The sequence below is a fragment of the Rhinolophus ferrumequinum genome (assembly GCF_004115265.2).
Source record: "Rhinolophus ferrumequinum isolate MPI-CBG mRhiFer1 chromosome 15 unlocalized genomic scaffold, mRhiFer1_v1.p scaffold_54_arrow_ctg1_1, whole genome shotgun sequence".
Classification (NCBI taxonomy): domain Eukaryota; kingdom Metazoa; phylum Chordata; class Mammalia; order Chiroptera; family Rhinolophidae; genus Rhinolophus; species Rhinolophus ferrumequinum.
Window position 1 is genome coordinate 17,692,779 of NW_022680357.1, and position 12,809 is coordinate 17,705,587.

General features: G+C 52.1%; 1 protein-coding gene across 3 annotated transcripts in view; it reads left to right on the plus strand.

Annotated features, from left to right (window-relative positions):
- Positions 1-12,809, plus strand: part of PRKCB (protein kinase C beta) — a 233,916-nt gene that overhangs the window by 45,625 nt on the left and 175,482 nt on the right. The window contains exon 1 of one of the 3 annotated variants that reach the window (XM_033101076.1): positions 11,859-11,943. The exons of the other annotated variants lie outside the window; for them this stretch is intronic. Coding sequence (XP_032956967.1) covers positions 11,874-11,943 — 70 coding nt within the window. The 5' untranslated portion in view covers positions 11,859-11,873. Of the gene's footprint in view, positions 1-11,858; positions 11,944-12,809 lie in introns of those variants that run through there. 3 annotated transcript variants of the gene reach the window in all.

The following is a 12,809-nucleotide window of genomic DNA, read 5'->3' on the forward strand; positions in this document are numbered from 1 at the left end:
TTCTCTGGCCCCTCCCTGTCTTTGAAATGCCAACTAGGAATGAGACGGGAAGGTGGTTGCTCCTGCCACACCTGCCTAGGAGGCAGCCTCATTGGGTTCCTGGGGTTGCACACTGTTGTCTGAGTGTGTGAGGGTCCCCCGCCCCCCCCCCAAAAATCTCTAGGTCAGGATTTGCCCGGTGGCAACACCTTCTCTGCGGTTCCAAAGATTCGCATGGTGTCACCACAAAGAAACTCTGCAGGGACCGGTCTGCAGCAATGGAGGCTGCAAAAGCATGCGCGGGCCTTGCAAATACGTTCTCTAAGTTCCCATAGCTGGTGCAAAACCATACCGTGGCTGCAAGTGTGAGTGGCACCTGGTACACGGGAGCCACTCAAGAAATAGTCATTGGAAAAAAGACAAAACTTGGTGGCGGATAGAGGTCTGGGCCTGTTGGGATTTTTGCCCTGTGGAGAGACGCCTTCAGCTCCCAGCCGGTGTCTAAACAGCTTCCCAGCCGGGAGGGCGGCGTGTGGTGTGGGGCCTCTACTGTGCAGACCATGCCATGTCTGTCCTTTCTGAAGCCTGGATCGCTCTGCTGATGAGGAAGAAAACCTGAAAGGCAGTGAGGGCATATTTGCCTCTGCCTGTTAAGAAAAAAAAAAAATCATAATTTTTTTATGTGGAATACTTTTAGATTTCCAGAAAAGTTGCAGCGTTAATAGAGGGTTCCCGTATGCCCCTCCCACAGTTTCCCTTGGGGCCAATCTTAGGTGCCCCTGACATTTTGAAGGGTAATCGGAAATCCTTCCAGAATTCTCTTCGATTTAGATCTTAATAATAACAACAAAATGGTAAAAGTGGGAGCCGTAGAGGTCAGCAGGTAAGGTGGTACTTCCTCTGCGCCAAGCCCTGTTCTAAGCCCCTCCCTCCATAGTAACCCATTTGACCCTTTCAGCGAGCCCCCTCTGAGCCAGGCAGTAGCAGAACAGTAACCACTTTACAGATGGAGAAGCTGAGGCCGAGCAGTTTGGGCAGAGAGGTCACACAGCTCGCCGCCAGCTGGTTCCTGAAACCTAAGTAGTCTGGCCCCCAGCTCCTCACTCTTCACTAATATTTTCTGCACCATATTAGCAAGAAGAGCTGTCACTTCTTGATGACGATGTGCTCAGAACTGCACTCAGAGTTTCCCGTGTGTTACTTCCAAACCCTCCCTCGCTCCCACTCCGAAGGTTGTGGTGAAGAGCCGAGACCGTTGGCCTGCTTAGGATAAAAACACATGGCCCCAGGGTTTTGTGAGTAGGGGCAGGAAGAGAACCCTAGCGTGTGTGTTTGTGTGTGTGTGTGTGTGTGTGTGTGTGAGTGAGAGAGAGAAAGAGAGAGGGGCGGGGAGAGAGATGGGGTCTGCTGGTTTCCGTCCTAGGCATTTTCCATTTCTCTTTGGACCAGTCTGCTCAGTACATCTGGGCGCTGGGATTGCCACATCATTTCTGTCTCAAAGCCCGGTCGGAACACGAACAGTCAGCAGTGCCTTCATGTTGAGAGTTAGGAAAAAAGATAACACTTGAGTTCCTCGGCAGGCAGGCATGAGCCTGGGGGCTGGGGGCTGCTTCTGCCTTAGATCTCGCAGAGGGCTGGGAGGGAGAGTCCGCGTAAAAGCTGAGTTTGAACCCTGGCTTCTGGATTGCATGGGAACGCAGTGGCCCGTGGAAAGGTTCTTGGGGTTGGGGATGAACTTGAACTCGTTTCGTACCCAGGGTCTTTGTGGCACGCGGTTCTCTGCAGGGAATACTTTTCGAATGCCACGCTCAGGCCTCTTGGGCTCAGCTTCAGTGTTCCCTCCCCAGACAGGCCTTTGCTGGCCTCCTGGCCAACCCCCCCTGGGTGTTTACTAGGCCGTGAGCTTCCTGAAGTTGAGGACCCATCTGTCCCGTGTGTGGCTGCTTCCTCTAGAGCCTAGAACAGTGCCAGGCACATAGTAGGCCCTTACTAAATATTTGTTGAGTAATGAACGGGTGGTCTGTGTGCAGTCCTTACTTGTATCTCCTAGAACTCGGCGTGATTCACCATTAGCATGTCTGTTTCCGTGTGGGGAGGTCAGACGCCCCCAGGGACCTTCAATAAGGGCAGGCGTGTCTGCTGCCTTGGTCACCATCCAGTGCCTGTGACAAGCGAAGGGTGTGGGCTCTGGGGCCAGGTTCCCTGGGCTCAAATCCCAGGTCTTCTACTTCCCAGCTGTGTGGTCTTCGTGAATTACTGAGCCTCTCTGTGCCCCAGTTTCCACATGTGTCCAGAAGGGATAAGATAGCATCTAGCTCATGGGGTTGTTGAGATATTTCAATGAGTTAATACTGGTTAACATGCTTGGAAAGAGTGCCTGGCATATAGTTTAGTAGTTCGTAAAGGTCAGCTATTGTGTGTGCTCAAAAAATATCCAAAGCATAAAGGTTGGAGGGCCTTTACATAAAGGCACTTTCCCTGTTGGAGTGGGAAAATCTCCTGCGAGAGAGGTGAGGTGAGGACAGATGAAGCTGATGGGAGAGGCCCCAGGGATCCTTCAAACCCGGCTGTTGAAGAAATGCGACATTTTTTTCTCTCCCTCCGTTCTCTCAGAAAAGGCTAGTTTCTAGCGTGCCCCGTATTTCCTTTCCCCACTGCGTTCTGCATTTCTTCCTTTGCATCGGGCCCGTTTTAGAAAAGAAATAGCGCAACCAGGAAGCTGGCTTGCTGATTTGCTGCTGGGTGTGGATCTCTTCCATTTAGAGAAGAAGCGAGCCCTGGAATGCAGCTCCGTGGGGGGAGGGGGACTACCAGGCTGACTCCAGGGTGGGGCTGGCAGCTCCCCGGAGTTGGGCCTCCCATCCCTGGCATTTCTTTTCTTGTTCGGGTGTCTGTTTAAAAAGAATACTAAAAAGCAGTGCGTGCACCTGATAGTTCCAAACAGTGCGATACTTGACGGCACACAGTAGCGTGGAAAGGAAATCTGGCTTCCATCCGCGGTGCTTCATCTGCCCTCCCGGCTCCTCCAGGGGAGTGGTGCCCGGTTAAATCTGAAGTTAGTGCAAGTGAGTCTGCACCAGGTACTGCATAGGACAAGCTGATGCTAAAGTTTCAGTGCGTAGATGAAATTCCAATTCACCTGGGGCCCCTGTATTTTTATTTGCCAAATTGGACAACCCAGAGCCTCCTCTGTAATTGGTTTCCTGTGTCTCCTTCTAGTGATTTTCCAAGTGTGTGTAACCCATGTGCATTGGGGACAGACTGACCCTGGTGGCATCCGGCCCCTAGAGTGGTGCCTGGCATGTCATAGGGGCTGAATAAATATTGGTTGACTGAATATGTGCCTCCCTATATTTCTTGACACAACTGGAGGTGTAATGCCGTGTTGGACATCGCTTGTCCTTTGTAATAATAATGTGTCATGGGGATCGAGCCATCAAGCTGCTGTATTTCTTTACAATTTTTTTCAGTTACAACTGACATTCCACATTCCATCAGTCTCAGGGGTACAGCCTAGTGGTCAGACATTTAGGTGACTTAGTGGTCACCCAGGTAAGTCTAATCCCCACCTGATACCACACATACTTATTACCGTATTGTTGACTCTATTCCCTGTGCTATACGTTACATCCCCGTGACGGCTTTGATAACGGCCAGTTTCTACCGGAATCCCTCCCTCCTTTTCATGCAGCCTCATTGATTTCTGAGTTCCAGAGTCCTCCCTTTCCTGAGTGCCTGGTACCGTGTTTCAGCAGTCTCCTCACAATGGGCGCCGGCATTGTTGGCTGTCTTCTGCTATTACAAACAATACGGTAATGAGCAGTCCTGTCTAGTTACCTGGGTGGGTTTGGATACCTGGGCATTGGGATGACGTGGTCAGAGGCTCTGCACTTTCACGGGTGGATTGATGCCTCGGGGTTTCTTCCTGGCTCTGCTGGCCTTTCTATAGGACAGCTTGTGGCCACACCCTTTCCAGCAGAGAATATTCTCAGACTGTTTCATTTTGCAGCCTCCTTGGTGGATAAAGGGTCTCTCACTGGGGTATCTCATCTTAATCTGCCTCTCTTGGCTTATGAGAACCTTTCTCTGTGGTTGAGGACTCTTGGTAGTTCTTCTTCCGTGGAATGTCTCTTGTCTTTTGCCCATTGTTTTCTACTTGCGTGTTTATTAGAACAGGTTTTTATTTACTAAAGAACACGCCTCCTAGCCTGGCATTTGTTTTCGGTAGGTAATGGTATATGAAAGTGGTTGTTTTACTTTGAAAACAACTCAGCTTGGTCTGGGATTTTTTTCACTCTGTAGACGTTTCAATGTTCTTCGTCAGATTGATGAACCTTTTCTTTCGTGTAGCCCACGTCTCGTGTCTTGCTTCGGAAGACCTCCCGCTCAATGAGATTGCCGAGCAATGCTCTCATCTTTTCTCTCACTACTTTAACTTTTTTCCCTGCACTGAAATCTTTAATCCATATGGAATTTATTTTGGTTTTAGGAGGGAGGTGAGGATCTAGCTTTATTTTCTACCAGATGGCCAGCCAGTTGTCCCAATACCATTTATTGAATAATCCATCTCTTCCCACAGAATTGAAATGCCGCCTTCATCATATATTAAAAGGTGGAGGAGGGATTTGGTAGTCATTTTCTGAGAGCCTCCCCAGCTAGCGAGGCAGCAAGGGTTTGTGGGGTTCAGCCGAGTCCTCAAGGAAGACATGGAGCCTCCGCCCCCTGATTCATCTAGCCAGGCCCACTCTGTCGGGGGCAGTGGGGTGCCTGGCTGGAGGGGGTTGGGGGGAGGAGAAAGTGAGTCCCCAGGGCTGGGCGGGGTTTAGTTAGAGTGAGATTTTTCAACTTTGGCCCTATTGACATTTGGGGCTGGAGAGGTCTTTCGTGGGGGCTGTCTGTATGCAGAGGGTGCCAAAAAAATGTATACACATTTTAAGAAAGGAAAAAACTATTAAAATTGTAATAATGTATACCGATAACAAAAGATGCATACAAGTCACGTTGGACTTCTGCAATGACAAGAGGTGCTCAGAGTGGTTCCCATCAGCGTCCAGACACTTCTGATGACGGCGAACGACTGCTTGAGCGACGTTGACCAAAGTGCCCACTTGTGTACATTTTTTTGGCACCTCCGGTGTTGTAGAATATTTAGCAACGTCCCTGGCTTCCACCCACTAGATGCCAGTATCCACCCTCGCCCCGTGACAATCCACAATGTCTCCAGATGTTGCCCACATGTCCCCAGTGGGTCCCAAGTCGTCTCAGGTTGAGCACCACTGGTTTCTGAGCCCCGGGTTGAGCAGACTTTTCATGGGATGCCCGGGAAGCCTTTTCTTCTTCTGAGATCCCGTCACGCCCAATGTCCAGGGCTGCAGACAGACATCCAGGAGCCAGAAAGGGAGGCGCCTTTCTATCTTAGAGACCAGAGACCCCAGATTCGTGAGTGTGGGAACCAGCAAGAGGAGCAGAGGTTCCCACCAGGCCCCCCAGCCCTCACCTGAGCCATCCTCCCTCCAGTGCACCCCCAAGGGCCTCACCTGGCCATGGACCCAGGAGCAGTGCCTCTGACCTGAGGTGGCGGAAGCTTTGTGATTTAACCGTGTGTCAGTTTATCGTCTTCTGTCCCTTAGGAATAAAGGAGGGGCCTGTGGCCTTGTCTTTGGGGGTGGCAGGTGGGGAGAGAAATTCCACACAGAATCGGTCGGTGTGGGTGTGAGACTGAAGAGGAAGGAGAAGTGGCGACGGCTGTGGGACCTGGAAGAAGGAAGAAGCACAGTGGGGACCTGCCGAGGTGTAAGCCCAGGCTTTGAGGTTAACCTCTTAGAGCTGGTTACTCATGACAGCCCTGAGGAGAGGCCGTTTTTGTGGAGGGCATGGAGGTGGCATGGAGGTGGCATGGAGATGGGGAGCCGTGCCTAGAAGAAGGGGGTCCCGTTGCAAAGGTGTGTCATGGGGTCTTACAGGCTGGCAGAGAATGTAGAGAGGGCTTCTCCGGCAGGTGCCCGACTCTTGTGGGGCAGGTTGGCCAAGCCGAGTCCTCGCCAGGTGTGGCCCCGACACAGGGCATGGCTCGTGGTGGCAGCCAGATCTCAGTGCCTTGCTGAGGGGTTTGCACACTCCCTTTATTTCAACACACCCCCTCACCTCCTCTGTGTAGACCAACCATGACATAGAGGTACCAGAGGGGGACAGGACAGCAGTGTCCCTGCTCGGTGGCCCCTCCCCAAGCCCCTGGCCGTTGCTTTTGCAGGTAGGAACACGCTCGCCTCCCCCAAGGGCGGGGGTCCATTCTGCTTTGTGTGCTGTGCCCGGCACAGCCTGGCACACAGTGGGCGCACTGCCTATGGGGGTGAACGAACCCAGCCCGCACGCCTGCTGTCGCATGCCCTTTGTGCCTCATGGTTCATCATCCGCTCTCCATGTGCAGCAGATGCCTTCCCGTGACACAGCTTTCGTGGGGTGCAGACGGTCGTTCCGGGCCCGTGCGCCGTGTTTCCCTCGGCCAAGCCCTCCTGCTGTTGCTGTGTGTGTGTTTTCTCCCCCATTTCTCTGTCACCGTGTTAGTCAGCTCGGGCTGCTGTGACAGAAGACCACAGCCTGAGCGGCTTAAACAACAGCAACGTGTTTTCTCACAGTTCTGGGGGCCGGAAGTCTGCAATCAGGGTGCCAGTCTCTCTTCTGCGGTGTCCTCTCGTGGTGAGAGCAGACAGAGAGGAAGCAGGCTCTCTGGGGTCTCTTCTGGGCAGGGCTCCACCTCCTAATGCCGTCACACGGGGGATTTGGCTTCAGATGTGGGGGACACAGACGGTCAGCCTGTAGCCACAGGGATCCCTGCTGGGGGAGCAGGGGGCAGAGCGTGTAGTGAAAACTTCGTTTCCCTCATCCAGCGCACCCTGCCCTGTGGGGTCAGTGTCATCTCCCTCATCACGTGTCCCCGCCCCCACTCCCAGCCCCCTCCTGGCTCCCCACTGTCTCTGTGGGCTTGAGGCTACACGCTTGTTGGGATGGATTCATGACATGATCCAGGCACAGGAGCCGTCACATGGTTTGGCACGCAGACGGGAACACAGAAACCTCAGGTTCGTCCTTTAGAGCAAAGTTGCCCAAAGTGCCAGTGGGGTTTGGGACAGGAAGCCAGTTTGGTGAGACGTGGCACTAAGTACCCTTAGAGCACAGTGTGGGAGGCGGTTTCCCTTCCCCGCGTGCTTCCCGTCCTTCTGACTGGACCAGGGAGGAAGCCTCAGGTTGGAACCAGTGTGCTCTTCTCTCTCTCACACCCCAAACTCGTCCTGACAGAGAGAGAAGCCTCTGGCACAGGGTTTGGGGGGCAACTGTGTCAAGCCACCGTGAACTACCATTATTTTGTTTGTGTTGTGTTCATTTTGATGGTTGAGTTCTACTTATATTAAAGAGGTGCTGATTTTTCATTCCATTAAAAATATTATTAAAATTATTAAATTTTATGACCACTCTCATAACTCTAAGTTGACCATCTTTCTCATTGAATGAAGCGCAGTTATAGTGGTTTTGATGTTTACAGAGTTGTGCAACCATCGCCACTCTCGAATTCCAGGATGTTTTCATCCCCCCATAAGAAGCCCAGACCATTACCAGTCACCCCCCCTTCTTCCTGCTCCTAATCCCTGGTAACCACTAATCCAGTTTCTGTCTCCCGATCGGCCTGTTTCGGTTACTTCCTATAAATGGAGTCGTACAACGTGTGGCCTTTTGTGTCTGGCTTCTTTCACGGTGCATCTGTGTTTTACTGTGTGTCCGCATTCCTATTTTGAGGTTGAGGATATTCCATCAAGCTCCGTCGCCTTTTGTGTATCCATTCGTCCAGGGATGGACGTTTGGGTTGTTCCCACCTTTTGGCTGTTGTGAATAATGCTGCCGTGAACATCCATGCAAAATTTTTGTGTGAACGCGCTTTCAGCTTTCTTGGGTATTTACCTAGGAGTGGAATTGCTGGGTCATGTGACCCATGGTCTGTGCTTCACTTTTCCAGACCATTTCCACTTTAAAAACACTTTAAGTCAAAGAACCGTGGTAGTGGTGCTGCAATGGTGTGTGGATAGGGCAGAGATCACAAAGGTGGGGGTGCGTCCTGACGGAAGACTAGGCACCCTGCCTGCTATGACCTCTCCATGGACTGTCCCCACCCGTCCCTTCGTCTTATGTCCTGTCATTCCCTGGGGCCTCAGTGCAGCCAAGCTGGTCTTCTCATTGAACCCAAAGAGCGCTCCTTTCTCAAAGAAGGTGTGCTCCGTCCCCAGAACCCCCAAGGGAACCATATGTCCCCGAACCCTCCTTTTGCCTGGAAGCGACAGTTTTAGCCCTGCCTTGCATCTTCCCTCTTCTGTCTCACTAATGGCTTTGTGGGTCAGTTTTTCCCTCTGCTGTAAGCTGCTTGAAAGCGGGGTCTCTATTTGAGGGGTCCGTTTGTCCCTTCACGGTGCAGTCTGGCCTCATCACTGCTTACTAGACACTTGTTGAATTGACTGGCCTTCCTGGGAGCTGCCCCGAGCCGGAGCCAGCCCGTGTCCTGCCCCCGCCCCGTGTGCCCCAGTGCCCTGTCCCCACCCCGTCTGGTCTGCAGTTACTCTTGGCTAGTGGCTCACTCTTCAGTGCGCTTGCTTCCAGCTGTTTGGTTGTATTATCCAGATGTCTGCGTGTCCCACAAGAGCGAGAGGGTGGCGTGTGTTCATCAAGCTTTTTTGGTTGCAACTCGAGTCAGCGAAAGCTAGAAGAGGAATCTAGTGTAAGAATGCTTGGGACCAAGGGGACGGTCACCGGCGGAGCGGGGAGAGGAGAGCCGGGAGCTGGCAGACTGCTGGGCTTTCCGTCGCCCTCTCTCCTTCTCCTTGTCCACATTCATTACCCTCACCTCTGCACACACCCGTTTTCCTTGTTTCTTCCTCGACTGAGGGGATGGAAGATGACATCCCATCGCTGCCTTGTATCCAGCACCTCGAACTCAGCCCCCAGGCTGAAGTCCGTGAAAGAATCCGATTGGCTCAGCTTAGGTCTGGTGGCCAATGGGCTGGAGTGAGGGGCGGGATCACAGAACAGCAGGACTGGGAGGGAGGAGGGGCCGTCAAGGTGGGGATCCCTGGGCACTGAGCCCTCCGTGCGGCCCTTATTGGGTGAAGAGGCAGACCTGCAGCCGCGAACCCCAGCTTCTCCTTTCCGAGGCTTTAGGAAAGTCATTTGTGAGTGGGAAAGAGCATGATGTGACAAAAGCAGTTGCCATCAGCCTTGCTAACCTTGAAAGCTCTTTAGCTGATGGCTCAGGAGTAGAACTGGAAGTGTGAACCTGCTGATCTGCTCCCCCTGCTGGGGAGGGAAGCCCCTCACCTTCCTGGCTCAGTGGGGGGACATCAGGGGCATCTGCCTGAACCTTCTGGCTCCTTCTCTTTGTTCTTCATCCCAGAATTCCCCCTCGGGATTTCTGGCACTGAGCCCTGCGGAATGAAAAGGAAACTGTTTCCTGCTCCTGGGGTCTATTGCCACCCCCCTGGGTTTCCTTAGCTTAAGCGTGTCCCCTTTGTTTCACCTGCCTGGGGGGGCAGAGGATGGCCCCAGTTTCCATTCTTGTCTTGGGGGTGAGGCTGCTCCCCAGTATGGGGAAATATTCTCAAGCCGGCGCGCCTCAGCTGCTTCCATCTGTACAATGGGACAAATGCAGCCCACCGCCCGCGTTGGATTTGACAGCTGTGGTCCCCACTCTCATTAGCTGCCAGGAAGACATGTGGTGCAGGGTCATAGGTCACCGCCTCCGAGCTCTGGTTTGAACTGCATGGTTGGCAAGATTTGGTGTTGTGACCAAGATTGTGGGCTCTGGAGGGAGACTTGCATCTGGGTTCCAACACCCCCACTTAGCTGGGTGACCTTGGGCAAACTGTTTAACTTCTCTATGCGTCGTTTTCTTTACCCGTCAATGGGGATGGTAAGAGTACCCGGATTTAAGTGAGTTAAACCGTGGACAGCTGTCAGCATGCTGGGCACAACCCTTCCACCTGCTGGGCGCAGGGCTGGCCTCTGGGGGAGGGCGGGAGGCCGCCTGGCCCACCCTCGTCAAGGATCCGTCCAGCCCAGGCCTTGACTTCGGGACATTCCATGTCCCCCCAGAACCATTGGGCAGGACAGGTTGGGGCCAGGCAGCCAGATGTTAACGGGTCTTGGCTGCTTCTCTTTCCTCAATCTCTGTTTACTTTGAACAAGACGAATGAGAGCCCCGAAGCCCCTCTGGGTGGCCCTTCTCTGGCTGTGACATGTTTTTGGCCTGTTTGCCTTGTGTTAGAAAACAGCAGGTGCCTTTGGTGGCCCTGTCCTTGTCCCCGCAGTCCCCACCCCTCTCCGGTTAGCCCCCATCTCTGGGGACTCCTTAGGCTGACGCAGTTTTAATGAATACACAGTCCCTGTTGACGTGGCTGAAATGAGAGCCTGGCTGCTTATTTTATGCGGAGGTTTATAGCTCTGCCTTTTAAAATCCTGCCTCCCTCGCTCTGCTGCTCTGCTTCTGGCTGTGGCGATATTTCCTGGTCTCCCTTCTGCCAGCCCTCCAAATAAGGTATTCACCACGAGGTCCTGCGTCTTCTCACCACTGCCTTGGGGGCAGGGTGGGGGTGGGGTGGGCGAGAGGAGTGGCGTGGGTACAACGGAAGCATAAGATGCCGTCTCCCTTTTTTTAATTAAAAAAAAATGTTTAAGGACACATTGGCAGTTATCAAAACCGTCATGGGGATGTGAAGTACAGCTTCGGGAATAGAGTCAATAACATGGTAATAAGTATAGTGGCAGGTGGGCACTAGATTTATCGGGGTGACCACTTTGTACGTTATGTAATTGTCTACCCACTATGCTAATATTACCTGTCAACTGCAAGTGAAAAAGAGATTTTAAAAAAGTGGAAAAAATATGTCTAGAAATTTCCCAAAGCTCGCCTATTATAGAACAACAAGAACACAAAGCTAAACCAAGAGGAGAAAATAAAAATCACCCCCACTTCCATGACTCCGGAAAAAGCCAACCATTACCATTTGGGTTTATGTTCTTGCAGATTTTTAATCAACATGTATAGGTCTTGTAAGTTAAAATTAGAAGCCACAAGGAAAACACCTTATTCTGAAATCTGCTTATCATGAAGGTACGGTGAACATTTTTGCACGTCAGGAAATACAGACGGAGGGTTGGGGGGGGCGACGTCTTTGTGTCCTGTTCCATGGCTGTACGTATCTCTGATCTCTCTTAGTGGAATTAAATTTCCAGGAGTTATATCCACACGCTGGTTCAAAATGAAAAAGGCACAGAATGGGTTATCTTGAGAAGAGTCTCCCGCCCTTGACTTTTAGCCAGCCGGGCAATTCCCTGCAGGCACCCGTGTCAGCAGTCGCTGTGTGGATGGCTGGGAGCAGTCCAAAACGTCCGTGCACATCACACACGATTTTTCTCGCCCCAAAACACCCACACTCACATGGTCGCTTACCTTGCCTTTTGAATTGAACCAGATACCTGGGAGTTTGTTCCACGTCAGCACATAAAGAGTGTCCTTATTCTCTCTCATGACTGCATGGCGGCCCATGGTCTGGACGTCCCAGGCGTGTTTATAAAACTGGGATGGATGCACTGACTCAGAGAAACGTCTCCTGTGGTTTTGTTCAAGCTCCCTGGCCATATGGCCTGGCCCGGAGCAGCTACAGAAAAGATGGCCATTCACGGATGAGGGGGACCACGCAGGTTATGAATGGGATTAGCCTGGGCAGAACAAATGACAGAGAGAGCAGAGCCGGTGAGCCCCACGCCAGGGGGCGGTCACTGGCGAAAGGCCATTTGTGACTTATCTGCAGTTCTCCAGATGGGCCAGTGACCTTCACTTATGCTTGGCTGAGGAAATGTTTCAGAGGCCCCAAAAGGCTCAGACGTTTCTACACCTTCTGGCAAGAGCTCAAGGGGTATCAGAGGGTAAGTGAGCTCGTAAAGCCAGGTCAAAGCCGGGCAGACTTGTGGGTCTGCCTTGGAAACAGCCTCTGGCCTCCAATTTGAAGGCTAGTGATGGACGGGCGTGTTAAAGCCTTTTGCATTCGACTTCTTCCTGTTTCCTGGTGGCCTTAAATTACTGTCCCAGGATGTTTTGAATAGGTCAAGGAAACACTTCCAAGTTCGTATGAAAAGAGGAAAATACCGGGTCTTAATGAAAGGGGTTTGTCAGCAAGGGCAGTGAAAGACTTCCTAGACCCAGGGGGAGGGATAAGCCTACCTGAGCACCGATGGTAAGAGAGGGGCGGCTGGACTTGGGAAGGGGGGATTCCCACACTTGGAGGGATGGGAGGGAGCCCACAGGCTGGACAGGGAAATGGGCTGGTGCTGATGGAGAAGCCCAGAGGTTTCCATGGAAACCCAGCAAGTCATGATCTGTTTGATGGATTAGGCGAGGTCCGCTGGAAGGGACTGACTTCATACTTTCCCCTAAATTTCAGTCAACGCCACGTGACCACATTTCCAATGTTACGGGGCCTATTTTGTGAGGGATGGAGGGAAAGAAACAGATCGCCAGCTCAAGTTCACATCAAGCAATTGAAAATTACATCCTTCCCTACCTCTTGGGTCATGTGAGACTCAGCTCTACAATTGTGCAGAGGCTACAAATGAAGAAGAATAGAGTGCTATGCAAACGAACGTGTCGTGGTGTGAAAACCTTTCTGGTGCACCTCTTCAAGAGTTCCATTCAGCCCCGCTGTCCTTTATGAAACTTTCTAAGGTGAATAATTTTGAAGGGGAAACATTCATTGTGTTGTTTAAATTCGCTCGTGCTTCTTTACAATGTCACG